This window comes from Lichenostomus cassidix, chromosome 3 (genome assembly GCF_008360975.1).
Source record: "Lichenostomus cassidix isolate B80296 chromosome 3, HeHo_3.0, whole genome shotgun sequence".
NCBI classification, from domain to species: Eukaryota; Metazoa; Chordata; class Aves; order Passeriformes; family Meliphagidae; genus Lichenostomus; species Lichenostomus cassidix.
The window spans coordinates 988984-1008521 of NC_139483.1; the positions used below are offsets into that span (position 1 = coordinate 988984).

Below are 19538 nucleotides of genomic sequence, written 5' to 3' on the forward strand. Positions count from 1 at the left end.
GGAGAGGAGAAGGGGGTGGGAAGGAGTTCCATCTTCTGGTGGGTGAAATCTTACCAGAGCTGTTACCACAGGCCCATTCTCTGTCCTTGTGACTCCAGCAATCATCAGCTTACAGTATGGGATGGAGAACAGAGTGTTGGTCTGGGTTTGGGTCCATGCTGAAAACTTGCTGGAGGAGGTTGAGAGAACTGAGAACACTTGTAATTGTAATATGTAATTCCTCTCCTTTCTGAGATTCTATTGAAAGTTATGTCATGCTGTCGCAGAAATCCACAGACTTGTCACTGTTCCCAAAGCAAGGATTTAACCATTTCTTGGAGATAGAGTTGTTCACATCAGCCAAGTGAGGATTCTCCCAGATAACTGCACCTGGCTTGGATCCTGACACTCCCCACGTGTAGCTCCCAAACTGGACGTGGCACTCAGTGCCACAAGGTGATCAGTCAAAGGTTGGACAGCCAGCTTTCAAAACAGGCTGAAAATTCTCTTTTCACAGAATTATTTCTAAGGATGGTCACACCATATGATTTACACACACAAACACACTCTGTAAGCCATCATGCTACATTGTATATTTTTTAAATTAGATCCTGTATGTGGATGGGCTGTTCCATCTCAGTTTACTTTGGCTGTTCAGATTGCTGAGTACCACCAGGGTCACTTTGGAAAATTAAATAACATCTACAAAACTGAAAAAAAATCCAGACATAGGTACTAAAACAGAATGCATGAAAAATTTAAATAAATTACCATTTTTAGCATCAGTCACGTATATAAGAATAAACACAAAACATTATTTTAAACTGCAGGGCCATGTGCCTTTCCAGCAATCTGCACACTTATCTCTGAAACCCTTCAGGTAAACCTTTCCCTGCCAGAAGTCCCTGGAGCTGTTTCCTCAGTTGGAACAAACAAATATATACACTATAACAAATGACAACACAGATGCATTGGAAATGCCTGTGGAAGAGTTTATGCTCTGACCTGGTTGTTCCTTGCTTTGCAGGCTATCACTACATCTGCTTGAGGAATGAGAGGAACCAGCCTTTGACACTGCCAGCTCTCTTTGTGTACATAGAGGTCAAAGACTATGTACCTGACACTTATGCAGGTAACTCTGTGCTGTGCAGGTAATTTTCCTACTGGAGTATATAAAGATTAATTGAAACACAACATGCATGGGGTGAGGATGACTTGCCAGGCTGGGATAACAGTCCTGTGAGCAAAGGATGTGTCTGATGGATCATTCTGTCTCCTCACTCCTAGGAGATGGCCTGATTTACAGCGACTTGCCTGAGGCTTAGGATTAAGGCCAACTCTTATTTTCAGCAGACTCCAAAGGAGGAAATACCCCAGGCATTTGCCAGTGAAACACAAATGAAACTTTGCATGCAGGATACATGAGTATGTAATTGTTTCCTAGGCAAAGTGCCATGCTTGAGGGAGAGAGCTGTGTTTTGGCATTGGCTCTAAACAAGGACATTTAAATGCCATGCAGTGAAAGACCATCTTCAGTGAAAAACACTATTCTGCCTCTCCCTTAAAACCTTAGAAGTGCTGGGGCCATAATATCAGGGCTTTGAAACTGAAGTATTTGCCTTGTTCCTAGATGTGATTGAGGCCTTATCCAATCCCATCAGATATGTAAACTTGATGGAGCAGAGAGCTAAGCAGCTGGCTGCACTGACTCTGGAAGATGAGGAAGAGGTAAAGAAAGAGGTAAGGGAGGTTTCTGAGACTGTGAAAATCATGCTACAGTATTTAAAAGCACCTGCTTTGCTTAGAAAGACAAATACTGAAATCCCTGGGAATTGTACATGTTGATTACATGAACACCTGTAAACATCTCACCCTGGATGAGGCTGGGGCACACAACACCCCAGCAACATTGCACTGTGTGTGTGGTTACACTGAAGGCAGTGTGGTGTGCACTGGGCAGATGGTTGTTCAGAGGTGAAATAAATGAAAAGCTGAGTTATGTGTGTGCTGTGCAGCTTTGCTCTGTAGCAACTGAAATCTTTCTGAGTCAATGCCTGTTGTTTTCCACTGTGCTGCTGGTTCCCCTTGCAAAAAAAAAAAAAAAGCTCTGTGTCAGGAGCTTTTCCTGAAAGTATTACAAATTGCACAGAATTTTGGACTGTCTCTGGAGAGGTCATTCTGTTTAGAAACATTTATGTATCTCAGATTATGGTGTCTCTATAGATTCTCTGTGAGCAAACATGTCTCAAAGAGACACAGAGTAATCATACAATAATTTAGGTGGGAAGGAGCCTCTGGAGTTCATCTGATTCAACCCTTCACAGACATTAGAAAGAGCAACAAAGAGGGAGGAGACCATGGAGTAAATACATGTTGAGGCCTATGTTGGCTCAGCTGAAAGCAACTGGAGCTGCAATTTTAGTTGTTAGGTATCTGGATGTATATGGTTACTTACAGACTAAGCTGTGAACCCTTTTTCCTGTATAACTGAAAGTGTTGTGCATTCAAATGCACAGATGTTGTTCTGAGCATTATTGAGAGTTCAGCTGTGGTTTCTGATGGACCCTGCACATTTAAACATTCAGTCTCTGTTCCAGGCACTGTCTTTGGGACATGGTCTAGCAGTGTTTGAGAATATAGGCTTTGTCTGTCAGAGGAGGCTGTGCCAGATGTTGTGCACACCAAGTGACCAAAAGGCTCTCGTCAGTCTCTAGCAAAGACACAAAAATGCTTTTTAATCCTAAACTGCCCTCTGCTCTGATGCCTGCCTTCTGCAATTCTCAGATGTGCAAAACCTCGCTGAACTAGATTTTGTAACCAAGAATACATTCCCAAAGCAGAGCAGATGAGTGAAAGTCATTACAATTCAGTAGCCAACAATTTACTCTTTGTGCAGTGTCACAAGTTCTGCTGAATGAGGACACTGTGAAATGCTCAGTAGCATCTTAGACGTTTATCTAGGACACTCTACACATGATATTCTATATTAATAGAAAAGCCTTATTTTTACATAATCCTTTAAATACCTTAGAGGTCATTTTTACTTTTGAAAAACTACAAATTTCCCTGGTATGTACAGGCTTATTAGTTGGAAAAATTCTTGTCATAGACTATCTTCTGCTGCAAATGGAAGAAGGAGCTTGGAAGCTCATAGGATAAAAGAGCTTGTTTTGGAGAAGCACAGAAATATTTTGTAAAAGAAAACTATAGTGATTGTGGTATGTTTGCTAAAAATGTGTAATGGTTGAGTTAGCTGCAGCACCAAGGGACAGGGACAAAACTGCCGCTTTGTTAGTCCGAATTCACCACTGTTACCTTCTATTTTAAAGGCACTTTTTGACTAAGATATTTGGCAGCTGGTCTGTACTTGGAAATCTTGAATTCCCTGACCACATTTAGTGAAGATAGCATTTTCCTCATCTGTCAGTTTCCTTCACTTTTACTGGCCCACAACAATCACACTGATTCATAACTGCGAGTACATTCACAGCTGAACAAACCCAAGAGTGTTAGCCAGAAATGAACACCTAATTGCACCTGAATCCACTTTTCCAATGCCCAGTTTCAAACTTACACACTATAAATGATTGTGTGCAAAGCTGTGCTGTCTCCCAGCACAGATCCCATGCCCCACACCTCTTTCCTTCGCCTCACGGTTTTGATCTGAGCAGCTGTCAGAGGAGAACAGAGAAGTTTTTGCTTTGCTTTCCTTGCTGTGGAAGTTTAAATTCAATCTCTGTCGGAAGTTTCCTAGGCTTCTCACAGAACAGTAATCAAATAAACTACCTAACAGTGCATTGTTTTGAACAAATAAATTAGCTTTTCTTCAGGCTTCACGTTACCTCATCTCTTAATGGTCAGTGTAGTTACTTACACAAAGAATGCTGAAGAACTAACAGGAGTTCCAACATATTTTTGGATTTATTCACGAAATTCCCATTATAAATACAACAGCAATTCCTACCTTTACCTCTGTGGTCAGTCCTTGCTTTCTAGCCTGGCCATAGAACATTTGATTTTGGGGAATGGAATGTCCTGCAGTGTGGATTTTGCACCTTTAACTGGATGCTGTAAATCTTGAAAAGCATACAGGTAGCGAAGGTTGTCTTCTCTTCCCCTGCCAAGTGTCCTTTACAGACTGGAAGAGTAATCCAAAGAAATTTGCAGAAAGTTCCTTGGTAAGAATTAATCCCAGGCTGAAGTAACTCCTTTCCTCTATAGAAATAAAAATAAACCATACATTTCTCTGTGGGTATATATCCTTCTGCTTAGTCAATTTGCTGTATTGCAAAAGACATGCCAACATGTGGAATAGAAACTAGTTTATGGGAATATTAAAACTGTAAATTAGAAGGCTGGATTACATCATGTTTTAAAAACAGCCTAAAAGGAAAAACCCTTTTTTTAATGGAAAAATCATATTTATTTTATAATTCTTTTAGCACAGTGTGATGAATTATGAGAAGAGAAAGTGCTTTCTAATGAGATTAGATTGCTTGATGTAGTGAAAATTATTCCTTATTCACTTCATGATCCTGTCTCACATTTCTGCTTCAGTTTCTGAAAACAGATGTTTTGTGTCCCAAACTGACAGGTTCTATTAATAGTTCCTCAACAAGCTACAATGCAGCATTTCACAGCACATAAAAACCTGGTCTCAAAAGAAGATAATACCCACTTCCCCATGAAATAGGGCACAGAGCTACCAGAAGTTAGGAATTCTGGCTTTACATGTATCAAACGTTGATGATCTGTGTAGCAAACATTGTTTTTATTAAACTAATGAATTGCAGCCTATGGAGAACTGAGAGAATAACCACATCTCTGTGTGTTTGTCACACCTACAGATTTTGCCTGTCACATTGTTCCTGTGTTGTAAATATTGGCTAAAACATGTTTTTCCATATTTTATTGCAGTCATTCCTGCTTGATATAAATGAAGTTGTTGGCATTGGGTTTGGATTGCATCATTTTTCTGCCTACAGTATCTCTCTCCTGTAATTCCTGTCTCAACTGCCTGTAGGAAGAGGCTGTTGAGACAGGAATTGTTTTGCAGTACACAGTCAGGGCCAAGCTGAAGGAAATCAGCAGCAGGAGCAGCACAAAGCAGTTGAATCAAAATGCATTTTGCCTCTGTTGATATTTTGCAACTGGGGAGTAATCATGGGGCAAAAAAACAGCTGTGGTATCCTGCTTCTGCGTGTAATGTGATTGTCATCAAAGAGGGAGATGGAAGCAGCTGAAGGGACAAATCCCACACTTCCTTGAGACACCCAGGCAACTGGCCCCTCCCAGGGACAGCAGGAAGGAGGGCCTGGCCATTTCAAAATAGAAATTGCTTTGAATGACCTTCTGTTTGCTGAGGGCTGGGTGCCTGCTTAAAACCTGATGGTCACAGGGACAATTTCAGATGTCCAGAGTGTAGTGCAATGCACACTGCAAGTCTGAGCCTATAGGAGACTGGAGAGAAGGAAAAGATTGTGGAAAATGCTTAAATATTTGGATACCACAGATGTGTTCATGCAGCAGGATGGAGGTACTGTTTACATATTATGCTTGGAGTGTAGTTACAAGCATGTAAAATTTTGGGAAGTCAGGAGGATATCTCTGCTCTGTGAGAATGGTGAATAATGATAGTGCTGTGTGTATCAATGAAATTTAAAAGTAATTTTGTGTACATGTTTTGTTCACAGCAGGGATTTGAGAAGCATTCTCCTGCCAGCACCTACGTTATTTCTAGAAAGATTTTATGACTCTTCACTAAAGTACAGATTTCACATCTGGTGCAGCTAATATATATTGTACTGAAAATGTCCCTGATGAGTTATATCCACTTAAAATACTTTTTCAGAATAATACAGGCTCTATTTCTTCTTGAAATTTACCCTGCACAAATGAGGCACCTGGGTTACCACAGCTCTTAAGGATGTCTTCTTTCACTGTTTTCTTTTAGAATGATTTTTAGACACGAAATTTGCAGAATTTTACGCTTAAAAAACAGCCTGAACTAGACCTGCAAATAAATTAAGTCTGCTAGTTGGGAAGGATAATGTGAACTATCATCATGTGATTTCAGATTGACCACAAGGAAGCACCATCTGAAGCTAACAATGAACCCAGGCCAACACCAGCAGAAAATGGGGTAAATTTCACTGCCTCCCTTACGCCGAAACCAGCAACTCAGGTTGTCCACAGCCAACCAGCACCAGGTAAAAAAAACAAACAACAAAACTAAGGAAAAGGGGAAAAAAAAGTCCCATCTCTTCAAAATAAATCTGGATAATAATTTTTCAAGTGCTTTGTGTTTAAAGAACAAAGCTGGGAAGTTGTGTTTGTGGCTTTGTTTTGTTTGTATAACATCGGTAGGAAATTTCCCATCACTGTTCTCTGCTTTTGGGGCAATATTTCAAATATGCAAATATCTTCTACTGAACAGTTGCTTTAGAGGTGAAACTGATGTTCTTTACAAGCAAGAAATGTGCTGGTGTTTTTTTATTGCTGTTGCAAGTGTAGGAATCTCTTGGAATTGTTTTTACAAATATCCCTAATTTATTCATGTAGTCGCATCTTACTCCACCCACAAAGTACAGCCTTAGGCACTTTCTGTGTTTTGTATTGACACATCTCCTGTAGCAAATGGTTATTAAACACAGTGTTTATGATGTTGTGACTGCAGTTTCTATAGGCATGATCTGACTGACTTCCAAGGAGCTGGGTTCATCCTGTGTACAGGAATTTTGCACTGACCTCATAATATATAATACAGTTATACTGTCAGCCTAATGCCACTCCAATGGCTCATGTGAGTGGTATCAGTGAGTTTAATCCTCCTCATAAGTGAAACAACACAGCCCAGGTAGATTTTTGGAATGTCATCTTTCTGAGTCAGAGGGTTGATGTTTTCCATGTTGCTCCTCTCCTGCTCAAAAGATGTGCTTTCTCCAATGATTAGTAACTGCCCATGTCAGAGTGTGTCCTGTGTCACCTGCTATGTTTTAACACTCAGCCAAGCAGCACAGTCATGGTTGTTTCAAAAGAATTGAAATTACACCTCTCTTTTGCCTGTAGGTTCGGTGAAAGCACCTGCAAAGACAGAAGATCTCATCCAGAGTGTCCTCACAGGTAATAAATACACAGGTTACACTGCATCAATTATAAGCTTTCTGTCAAGAAAAACATCTTTTCTATAAAATAGGCCTCCTGGCTTAAGCATTTCTTCCAATGATTAGGACTGCAGTAGTTCCTAGAAAATGTACATGCCAAGTGTTCTTCCTCAGGTTTGAAGTTGTTCAATGTTTGGGCACATTTCATGAGAGTGGGTACCAACGGGGAATTTTTAAAAACGTCACATTGTTGCAGTTTCACAAGCACCAAGTTACCATCTAACACAGAAAAAAGACCAGCATTATTGAGAGAACAGGAGCTAAATTTGTTCTGAATATAGTGCATAGTCGTGGAACCATTTGATCCCAGTACTTTCAATCCAGTTAGCTTATTTCCAGGTAGGTCTGCTCAGTTCATTATGCCATGTTTCATTTATCCACAGTAAGCAAGCAGGCTTTGTTTCGTTCCTGCTCATGGCAATCCCTGGCTCCTCTCACTGAAATCCTACCCTGGAAATTGGAAAATTGAAGTGCCTTTTGTTATTATCGTTGCAGAAGTGGAAGCACAGACCATTGAGGAGCTAAAACAGCAGAAGGCCTTTGTTAAACTTCAAAAGAAGCACTACAAGGAAATGAAGGACCTGGTGAAGAGGCACCACAAGAAAACCACCGACCTTATCAAAGAGCACACGGCAAAGTACAACGAGATCCAGAATGACTACCTGCGGCGGAGAGCAGTGCTGGAGAAAACTGCAAAGAGGGACAGCAAGAAAAGGTGGGTCAAACACAGCCTGCCTGGTCAGTTGGAGATCTTTACTTGGAGCTGCTTTTACAGTAAAGAAATCATGTGGAGGTGACAGAGCACAGAAAAAATGAAAAGCAAGGAGATTCCTAGTTAATGGGGGATGAAAGCATTGGCTCCAAGTTAGAGCCTTGGAAAAAACTCATGCTGGAGTAGAAGGCATCAGATGTAGAATTAGGGAAAGAACACCTGGACATTAAAAACATCTTGTTGTTTAAAATGATTGATCCAGACCACTTAGGGATCTCTTCATGATTACCTGGCTTTGCTTCTGCTCGAACACCCCTTCTGTGCTTTCTCTTTCCAAGCCTTGCATCAGCCTGTCTCTTTCTTGGTCCTGATACAGTTATTATATTATTTATTTATTAATTATTTGTTATTGTCAGTTTAAATGCAAAATCTGCAATTACTTTTTACTAACCTTTCCACAATTATTGCCTTGTTCTTATGGTAAAGAACTGCATGTTAATAAAGGTCAATTCATAACTCCTGGCAAAGCATATGCACACATAAAGTCAACCAGTGTCAGATACCCTTGCAATTGAACTTTTATTTCTCCCATTGGAGCACCACTTTTGTCTTAACATCATTTATTTTTTAAAGTAACTAGATAAGCACAAAAGTCCTCTTAACTTTGACATAAAATTGATATTGAATGAACTTTAAAAAAATTACTGATACTTTTTGGTAGGAGATGACGAGATAAAAAAGCTCCAAGCCTTCCCTGGCTGCCAGCCTTGTTGATAGTACCTCTAAATGTAAGTGACTGGGACTCAGGCCATAACTTGTCCCCACGCAGGAGCTTATTCATTTATGCTTTCCTAATGACAGAATGTCATTGGGCTTAACAAGAGCTTGACACTCACAATATATGTGTGTTCAGGTGGCCTCAACTATTGCCAGTTTTCAGTCTTCCATGTTATGTACTTGAGTTTAACAAGCTCCCTTAATGACTGGCTGTCAACTGCAAGCACAGGGATATTTATCTGCAGTGTTTTCCATCATCAAAGTGTGTGACAGACAGGGGCAGGCAAAACATTTCTGTCTTTCTTCTAGCATATCCTATTCACATTTAAGCAGAAAATCAAGCTGAATAAATAAAACGACGCATTTGTTTCTGAACAAAAAAGATTTGGGTTTTTTTACTGTGTTGTGATCTGACTGCAAATGATTCATGATGTCAGGCAGTAAAACCCTGCAGTCTCTTAAGTGGAGCTGCCACAGTGGTGGCAGAGATGTGAAGTTTTATGTGCAGATACAGACAAGCCTGGGGGTTACATTTTAAAAAACGCAGGAATATGTTTTCAGGGATTTCCAAACTTGCAAGTACATATTATCTCAAGAAGCAGACTTCTAATGGAACATTGCATCCCAAGGAAAAGGGTGATTTTTATAGTTTCAAATTATTGACGAAACTATTTGCCCGTAACTGCAAAATATAAATCACTGCTTCATCAGGAGTCCCTGTATAAGACAGCCATAAAAATGTGTTGTCTCTGGTCAGGAGCAACCTCTGCTTTATGTCCTTGTCTAAAATTGAGCCAAGATTCAGTAAAGCTATTTTCTACAGGAAGTTTGAAATACTTACTTATACACATGCACAAGTGTTTTGTTGGTGTTGCTCTGAAGTTCCGTTAATGATCACATCCCATAACAAACAGTCAGTGTTTTAGCCAGTGTTTAGAAATAGGCCTGATTCCTTTTTTTCCAGAAATACAAGAGAAATGTCAGCTTTAAAATATGTATTGTGTAATGGCATAATACACTGACTGTAATATTCATTAATGCTGTCTTCTGGCTCTGCAATATTTAAATTACCCTCACCCATCCCGCTGACACCACTTAACCTCTTAGCAGAATATTCAAATACAATAAAAATACAAGAAATAAAACAAAGCTACCTTGGGATTCGTGTCCTCAGGCAGATGAAAGCGAGTTCACATTATTTCAGCTGAAGTAACTCTAAGTGACAGCAGCTGCACACTTGAACCTGGGAGAGAGAGGGGAGGCAGAGCCAGTTCTCTGCATTGTAATCTCTGCACATTTCTGAGGAGAAAACTCATTTTTCTCCCTGTCAGCCCTCCGTGTTCAAGGTTTTGTTGTTTTGTCCATCTCCTGCGCTGTTCTGACGTTTCCCAGGCAACTGATTTAGCACCTGAGCATGGCAGTAAATACAGTAGCAGAGCAGGGACACAGCATAATCTCTTTTTTTAAATGTATTTTTCTTGGGTTTGGTTTAGTGCTGGCCTGAGAGTGATACTGGATTTGCTGCTTCTTTTTCTCTTGAGCCATTTAGTGTCATCATGTCTCCTTTTACAGTTACATCTATTCTTCCTTTTGTCTTAAGAAAGAATAAAATAGAGTCAGTTTTCCACAGTGTTGCTTCTTAGCTTTTTTATGTTTCTCCCTTGCTCTTGAGTGTTGCCCGTCTGAGGTTTACTCCCCACTGGGCTGTGAACTTTCCTTCTGAAGTCAGCAGCCCATGGAGCACTTTCCTGTGTGTGCTGCTATGCATGGCATTTCCTGAAGGGGGTAGAAAACACCAAATAAAGGGATGTTCCTATAGTTTGAAGAATTTTATAAATGCAGATGTAATGTTAAGCTTTTAAACTTCTTGCTGAGTGTGTGCAGGGATGACTAGTTTTCTGAAACACTCAACATTCACAATTTCTGCTGAAGGCTCTGCAGCTTTGAAGTTCAAGTTATGTCTGGAAGTGGATAAACAAGTTCCATGAGCATCTGTTCATGGGAAATCTTGGCAGTTGCATTTATAGCTCAATTACACTAAGTCTGGTTGACACCACCCTGGTGGGTCAGTAAAATGAGGTTTAAAAGCAGCAGCTATCCCACTAATAAATTGTTAATAATATTTTTTAATTAAATTACTGAACTCACTAGTGCTAAAATCACCTATCTTCTCGCTCTGTGTGTGGTGCTGAGGAAGGTATTAATGGGCTATTTCTAAAAAGCCAAGTTGAAATCAATAAAGGCAGGGTGTAGGTGCCTAGTGACTGAGCCCCTCGGGGTGTGCTGTCCTTGCAGGTCTGAGGCCAGCAGCCCCGACCACAGTTCTTCCACCATTGAGCAGGAATTGGCTGCCCTGGACTCCGAGATGACTCAGAAGCTGGTGGAGCTGAAGGAGAAGCAGCAGCAGCAACTGCTGAACCTCAGGCAGGAGCAGTACTACAGTGAGAAGTACCAGAAACGAGAGCACATCAAGCTGGTAGGTTTGTGCTGCAGAGCTCAGGGAGAGCACTGAAGGCAGCAGGACGAATTCTCACTACATGGGGCTTCCTCCTGCTTGAGTTCCTTTCAGAGCTTCACTTCCCTGTGTTCTGCTGCCACGTCAGGGGGCTGTTGTGTCACTTTGTCGCCAATGCTTCCAACAATTTGGAAGGCTTTGGATGAAAGGCACAAAGGCAACAGAATTATTGCTGCCTCTGGTTACATAACTCTCAGTTTACTGCAGGTCTTGGATGATGTTCCTGTTTTGTTCAGCCACTTTTTTAAACCTGCAACACACAAGGAGGCAGGATTAGCTGGAAGATAAATAAATGAAAATAGATTCAAACATTCCCCAGGAGAGAGGGTTGTACCAAAGAGTATTCCTGTGGCAGATGAATGCTTTAAGGGGATGCAGGACATAAATCTGTATATGGTGAGGAAATATTTTGCATCCATTAGTCCAAGTCAGCTTTGTTTTTACAGCTGGAGTTTGGCTGACAGCTACAGCAGGATCATAGGCCCTCTGAGCTGAAATAGAGGAGCTTGGGCAGATGGAAACTGATGCTAATGGATATTCTTAGGCAGAAAATAACACTTTTAAAGGGTGTTATGGGAGTGCAAACTGTTTGTCAACTGCAGACAACCCCCTCTTGCAATATTTTCTGTTACCTGATGTTTTGCCTCACTCCTGTTGGGTGAAGTGATTTGTGTGCTCTGCCCTACCCCCCAAAAAGAGCAGGTCAGAGCAGTGATTGGTGTGTGGCTAAGGCCTTTGCACAGACTGATTTCCATGGCTCACAGCACAGAGCTGCAGCTCCCTAGTGCTGCTGTTTATCCCCATCCCTGTGTGTCACACAGGCTCCAGGGTGGCTGCAGGGACACAGTTACCTGCACCACAGGGGGACAGTCCCCATTCCACTAACAGTTGGTGGCTGCATCTCAGACAATTGGATTTTTATAAAAAAGAAGCATTTTAGACCCACATAGTTGGGCTTAACCTTGTGAGGGAGCTCATTGCTCATTCCAAAATGGGAAATGGCATTTCTCAAAGCCTAGTTAAGTTACTGCCGTTATCCAGTTCAGTGGTTTCAGAGTAAATTCATTTTTTAGCACAGAACTTTCAGGCAACTTTCCCTCTGAGCTGTGCAGGAGTTAATGTTCCAATTAAAAACTTGCCTTTCAGCTGAGAGATTCTTTCTGATGTTTTTCTTTTAGAGGGGAGCCTATTGTTGGTACCCTTCTGCTTTTATCTAAGGAATGAAATTTGGATCAGACCAGCTATGCCTTGTTATACATTCCTGGTTCATCACCCTCAGAGGGTGATTTTCCAGAATCAGTCTTAAACTAGAAGTGTGATCAAACCAAATGGATCCCATTTCCCACTTTATTCACTGTTCATTGAGCTGGCACAGGAGCCATGCCCATGAGTCCTCTCCTGTCAGCATCCCCAGCACAGGCATGGCTTTTGTTACTGCTTTGGGCACAAATGAGAGTGAACCCACAGCAGATTTCAAACCAATTACTCAGATCTTTTTCATTCTGTGATCAAAATGTAGGTTATGCTTCTCTGTGCTTGACTTTCATAGTCGTCATGCCTGAATTTTCAAGGTCCCCCTGACCACCCTGAAATCCTAACTATTCCTTGTGATAATCTTCATTAGAAGAGGAACATTTTCAGCCCTCGCAGAGTACCCTGAATTCAGTTTGCAATTAGCATTGTGTAAATTCAATTTGTGACCTGTTATGATTTAACACAGGCATTTTAATTCCTAGCAAAGGTAAAATATGCAAAATATATTCTGATTTTACATTTAATGTTGTGAAACTGTATCACCTTGATATACACAGAAGTAGCAGTTCCTGTGTGAGTTGGATATGCACCAGTCTGGCTGAAATCCACAAGTTAATAATGTGTTTACACTGATAATAATGTTTACTGGCTTTTGATCGTTGGTAATTAATCTGGGAATGGTGTAACACTTTCATATCTGCTGCAGACTTTTGAGGAAATTGAGCTGCCTGTATGATGTTTAACTAAAAATACATATTTTTGTTTCTTGGGATTTTTTTTTAGCTAATTCAGAAGCTGACAGATGTAGCAGAGGAGTGTCAGAACAACCAGCTAAAGAAACTGAAAGAAACTTGTGAAAAGTAAGTGCTGTTCCCTTTACCATTGATTGCTACTCCTTGTGGGATTCCTTTAGATACTTTTTGAACTTCCCTTTATTTTTCATGCATTAGAGAAAAAAAAGAACTGAAGAAAAAAATGGACAAGAAGAGGCAGGAGAAGATCACAGAAGCAAAGTCCAAGGATAAAAATCAAATGGAAGAGTAAGTCTATCCCTAGATCCATATCCTTACCCAAGATTTTCACAGCTGGTAAATCAAAGGAAGGTCTCAACCCTAAATGCAAGGCAGCCTTTAGTCAGACCTCCCCAGAATCCTTTCCCTAGTACAGATTTTGTTTCCTGGGACTAATCCAATGTCCTCTTCTGTGAGCATGGAGAGCCTGAGCCAGCAGGAGAGGTGCTGCTGTGAAGAGTGGGGATGTTCCTGGGAGCACCTCATGGAGCAGTTCCCCAAAATGCTGTTCATCCAGGCACTGTTCCTCTTAAGTACAAATTATGTACTTAATGCTCCTCTTCTTGCAGGGTTTGACTTCATTTTAACTTAAGGTTTCTATTTGTGAGTTGCCTTTTCTTCCTACCTCCATTCAAGCTGCTCTCCAGAAGAAATGGCAATCTCACCACACCACAGTGTGAGGTTTACTCTGCTTTTGTGACAAACTCCCCTCAGATTCTGTGCTAATGATCCAGTGACAGTGACACTTTGCGGGGACACAGGGGAAAGCTGAGCTCTGAGGGTGCAGTGTCCCTGTGCAGGCACGGGAATGCCAATTCTATTTATGCACCACCAGACATCACAAACTGGAGTTGTACAAGTTGATTATGTTCTTCCCAAGGGCACAGTATCTAGGTTTGTTTGTCCTCCTTCATTTGTTTTGGCAAGCAGCTGAAAAAGAAAAAGGAGCATTTTAATCTTGCACTGCTATTCTTGTTCCCAGTCTTTACTTTAGAGCAGTTAAAAATACAAGAGGAATAAAGAAAACAAAACAAAAAAAAAGAAACCCTCTAATGTTTGAGTTTTACCATGTAACAAAGGGGCAACTGTGTTTGGTTTTCTACAGGCAAAAAGGTTTACACAGGTTCTGGAGCCTCTCAACAGAGAATCTGTGTATTTGGTAACACTGAAAAAGAAATCACACACACAGTGAAGTGTTTCAGGTAGTTTAAGAATCAACACATTAAACATTTCAATAAACATCCTAGAAAAAAATAAAATATAAGAATAATTTATTATGAAAAAAAGGGTGAAATACTTAGTAATGGTTAGAGCTGTTCAGAGGGCATGGAATTCACATTAGGAGAAAGCAGTTGGCCATTACCGAAAAGCTACAGCAGTAAAAATCAATTGCAGTAGAAAATGATTTGCTGAGAGGTGAGGCACTAGTGAGAAAGGCTCTGGGATAGACAATTAGCAATTCTCTTTTGTTTTCCTTTCATTTTTTTCCTCATTTTCCCCAAGGACTTTCCTTTGTCAGGCTTTTCAAAAAGCCCTTGGGAGAGGTGAGATGAGCACTCCACAGGAAAGTCAGCTTTCCCCTGTCTGTGATACAGCTTGTCCTCACTCTGGCAGTAGGGCTGGTGAATCCCTTTGGAATCATTCTGGCTATGCTGTTCATCTAAAGCTTACACAAGTTTGGGAAAGAATGTTACACAGAGATGATAATCCATTGTTTTAATTGTTCTTACCTAATTTTTTGACACTCTGTGAGCAGCCAAGCCATGCCTGCCCTGCTCCTGCAGGAGCTTTGTCCCTGGGTGTCCCCAGCAGTGCCTGCTCTGCCAGAGGCTGTTCCTCTGCCACACCGTGGCACTGTGCCTCTGCTCATGGCTCTGCAGCTCCCAGGCTGACATCTGGGACTTGGGGACACCACCAGCTCTTGGAAAACGTGATGTTATCCTCTGGGAAGAGCCTGCTGGGGAAGAGCAAGGGAATGTTGTGTAGGTCATGGAGAGGTCTGAGCCCTTGGTGCCCCAAAGGTGCAGCCTGGTACAAGGGCACGTTCAGGGAGTGCAGAAAAGTTAATTAGGAGGATCCTTAAACATGACCTTGATTAGGCAAAGAGTTGCAGGGGGTTAAATCCGTTGGTGTGACCTTATTGACCACAATAACTCCTGGATTGCTTTCCCCAGGGAGAAGACAGAAATGATCCGGTCCTATATCCAGGAGGTGGTACAGTACATAAAGCGGGTAGGTCAGACCAGGGGGTTTGCTCCTCATCTGGGGGGATAAAATGTCACCTTTCATCTTTTAGGTCATATTAAACTGCAGATTCTAACCTTCAGCATAAAGATTCTGCACCTGCTGACTTTTAGCAGATGCAGCGTAGACTTTGCTTCACATTCCAGTTAAAGGAAATCTGGGATTTCAGGCAGCTCCTCATAAATTATTGGTCAGCATTTGGGGGATGGTGCTGAGGAGGGCAGATTTTAATACAATTTCATCTCTGAATATCCTGTGTGTATTCATGGAAAATGTACCCATTTTTTTAAGGGGTTTGCTGTCTCATGAAAGATTGCATAAGGAAAGTCAATGAACATCTAATTGCAGAGCATATTTTAGCTCTAATTTCATTTGTACAGTTACTGAAATGTAAAAAGTATTCTGTTAGTTCTGTAAATACAAATCAAAGAATTCCATTACTGTTGTTAGCTTTTCTGAAGCTGCAAGTGGTTCACACTGGGCTGAAATTGTGCACTGCATTGTTTTGGGGTGTGAAATCACTATGGAATGTGTGCAGCCATTGAATTCTCCTCTTAATTTCAATGCAAAGATAGTTAATTTCAAAAGTTGGCCCATTTTTGCTTAGAAAAGCCTTGATTTAGGAAGCAACCTAAAGAATTAGAAAATTAAGTAGGTTTTATGTCTGAGTGTATTGCTAAGTGAAGCCCAAATTTATAGTTTAATAGCATTAGAAGTCTGCAATAATTCCTTTGGACATTTCTGATTCTATATGTCAAGTGTGAAATCTGATATTTCATGTCGACATCCAAGCGTTGAACAGTTGTGCTCCTGACAGTGGTGTGTAATTTTATATTAGAATTATTTTTAGTTTTGATGATAACATTTTAATTTTGATGGGTGGAATGCTTGTTGGGAAGGAGGTGGGAGAGTGAGGATGTTCAATCCATGAAAAAGGATTGTCTGCTCTTTTCTGGCAGCTAGAAGATGCTCAGAGTAAAAGGCAGGAGAAACTTGTGGAAAAACACAAGGAGATCCGTCAGCAAATACTGGATGAAAAGCCTAAGGTAAAGAGTTTTTGAACATATGTTACTCTGCTAAAATTGTCCTTCAGGAGGGAAAGTGCTCTGGCAGCAGGTAGGCTGATGTTTAAACATGAGAGAATCCATTCACAGCATGAGAGCCACCCTCACTGACACTCAGGGGGAGAGAAGCCAAGCAGCAGCCTGGTGTGGGACAGCACTGCAGGTCCAGCTGTCACAGAATGAGGGTTATTTTTCTGTGCTCAGGTTGTTCAAAAGCTGTCAGCGTGAAAGGGGCTGTGGCCAGCAGAGTGTGCCCTTCCCTCCCCTGTGCCTGAGCAGCACAGAAGCAAAACACAGTTCCCATTGAAAGGAAAAGAGATATCTCCTTAGCATGCTGCCCCCAGGTCCTGGTGACCATCCATCAGGATGGATTTCTGTGGGAAACAACGAGCTTCTTCACAATAATAGCGCTTTATATTCTACATTGTTTGCTTGATTTCCTCTGTTGGATTTTATACACTACATGTAACACACTGAAATGCACATTTTGATCCTTAAGAGCAAGGGCTTGCTCTTGCTCTGGGTGGAGCTGGTGGCAGTTTTGCCACCAACTTCAGTGGAGAAGTTTCAGAGTCCTGCACTTGTACACCATTTTCCTATAGGAAGACCTAGGTAACTGTATAACCAGACTTCCACATGGAGGGAGACTTGTTTCCAGCAGCGTTCATATCCAAGTGTAATTCTTCACAGCCCACTGTTTCATGTCTGCTTGCATTTTTTCTGCTCTTGCTCAAACGTGTGTCCTTGGCTTCAGTTCTCATTCCTTGTCTGTGTCCACAGTCCCAATGTTTTTCTGCCTGTATTACAGCTTGAATTCTAGCACTGGCTGTGAGTTAATCAGTGTTGTCATGTCATTTCTATGAAGTAGCCAGAGAATAAATTAGGCTAAGGGCTGAATAGCCAGAAGTTTATAATAGTTTGGGAGAATAAAAATGTTTGCACTTCAAATTTTCTACTCATCTTTTTAAAATCGTGCTTATAAATTAGCTGGAACTTTTTGATGTTGTGGGCATCTGGCTGTAAAGACTATACATAATATCATATTTTGTGTTTGGTACTGTAGGATCATGAGCTTATCAGGCATCTGAACTGGAATTTAAACACTGGAATTTAAAATATCAAAGAATAATCAGTTGGTGCTTATAGCACAGGCTTTTCCTGGATCCTTGGGCACTTGATTCCTTCTCTTTGGCTGTGTTCTTTCTTCTTTCTTTCTTTGTTTTTTTGTATTTTTTTTTTATGTACTGAGGAGTGGCATAAAGCACTGGAAATTTGTCACTGAGGACTTGAGTTGGATTTTGAAAGGTTATGCTGGGCCAGCTGTGTTTGACTCTTCCAGAGCAGCTCCAGATCCCTGTCCCCCCTGCCTCAGGCCACAGTGCCAGCTGCCCACCCTGCTCCCTGCACCCTTCCCGAGACAGCCTCTGCAGGGATGTGCTCACAGGGCCTGGCTCCAGGGCTTGTTCCTTTTCCCATACACTGAAATGGGCACTTTGCAGAATTTATGACAGTATGTGCCTCCTGCTTGCATGAGAGGGTTTAGGGAAGACATAATTACTCATTTTATTAAGTCCCTTTTTAGTTTTGCTGCATGTCCATATTTCATAGCCATATTTGCCTTCTAAGTGACAGGGTGTGGGATATAAAATAGATCAAATGATTTCCCAGCTGAGCAGAGCTGATGTGTTTTCTGCAGGCAGCAGCCTTTCTGGGGGCTGCTTTTCCAACAACCAGGCTCTCCTGCTTCAAACACCCACTGAAATTTATGCTGGCTGTGTTAAAAGGCTTTTCTGGCAGCATCAACTCAGCCCGAAACAAAGAGTTTAATATATTAAGAGGGAAAGAATTTTCAGTATTCTCCCCAATAATTCCACTGGAGACAGATCTGCTGTCATCCATCTCTGTCGTTTGGTTATTCATTGCTGCCTCACAGTTTGTTGTGTTCTGACTCTGTGCACAGAGCTCTTTCCCAGCCAGGGAGGATCTCATGTCACTGAGTGTTGCCAGCAGACTGCCACAGCCACTCACAGTTTGTTGGCTTTTCCCAAAGTATGACTTTGCAGCTTCCTCTCCTGCGGTGTGCACAGGGCACCAGGAGAAGATGTGCCTTAGAGTGCTGTCATTTTAGACAACAGGTTTTAGAAGCTGCACAGACTGGATGCAAAGTAGTTCCCTATCCTGGAGGATTTTTGTTTTGTTTAAAATATCATGTGTTTAGCAGAAAGTACTTAACTCAAGACTGATTTTCACCCTTAGACTCTGCCTCTCCCTCATATATATAATTTCTTTCTAGTGTTTGGATGTGAGACTGTTTTGCAGCTTTCATTTGCAGGACTATTGTATAACAAAAAGCTATTTTGCTCCTGTGAGAGTTGGAGAGTTCCTAAACTGGTACTTTGAGGCAAAAGGTTGGAAACAGCTTCTTGTGGTCCTGCTGGAATCACATCAGGCATTGGCTTTAGTGAGCCCAAAAGGTCACTGTGTGTCTGTGTGGGCGATGACAATATCTTTGTGACCCACTGATCGGTGATGCTGCAGAAACTGAGTGTTGCCATCAGTTCTGTGTGTGTGAGACCAGGGCAGCCCCTCCCACAAATATGCTCGGAAAAGGAGACTATCACTTAGTTAAGAAGTCAAATGCTGACTTGACTCTAGGTAAAAACTCCCTAACTTGCCATTTTAGTGAAATCATATGGGAAACAATGTTGATTCTCTCGTGCTGCTTTTTCCTAACAGCATCATTACCAAGCAAGGCCATATTGTATTTTCTTTTCTTTCACTCCTTGTTTTTTCTTCCGTTATCTACTGGCAGCTCTATTATCAGCAACAACTTGTATTTTCTTTCTCTCCTATTCTACTGCTTTGTCTCCTCCTCTTAGTCACTGATACACATTAAGCTTGTCCTGTCCTTATCTTCTTCCCCCTGGGCATCTCTCCTGCCTGCTGTGGAGGCTGCAGCAGACAGCCAGCTCTGACTTATGTCACTGTGCACTGTGCACACACAGTGCACTGCATTATGTCACAGCAGGGTGTGATTTT

At 41.4% G+C, this 19538-nt stretch overlaps 1 protein-coding gene across 5 annotated transcripts in view; it reads left to right on the plus strand.

The window, feature by feature from the left end:
• PLCB1 (phospholipase C beta 1) overlaps positions 1–19538 on the plus strand; it is a 344760-nt gene that overhangs the window by 271924 nt on the left and 53298 nt on the right. For all 5 annotated transcript variants that reach the window (XM_085053971.1, XM_085053973.1, XM_085053976.1 and 2 more), the window contains exons 22-31: positions 1007–1111; positions 1610–1719; positions 6056–6188; positions 7048–7101; positions 7638–7857; positions 10927–11107; positions 13184–13260; positions 13351–13440; positions 15366–15423; positions 16395–16481. In XM_085053971.1, coding sequence (XP_084910097.1) covers positions 1007–1111; positions 1610–1719; positions 6056–6188; positions 7048–7101; positions 7638–7857; positions 10927–11107; positions 13184–13260; positions 13351–13440; positions 15366–15423; positions 16395–16481 — 1115 coding nt within the window. The remainder of the gene's footprint in view (positions 1–1006; positions 1112–1609; positions 1720–6055; positions 6189–7047; positions 7102–7637; positions 7858–10926; positions 11108–13183; positions 13261–13350; positions 13441–15365; positions 15424–16394; positions 16482–19538) is intronic.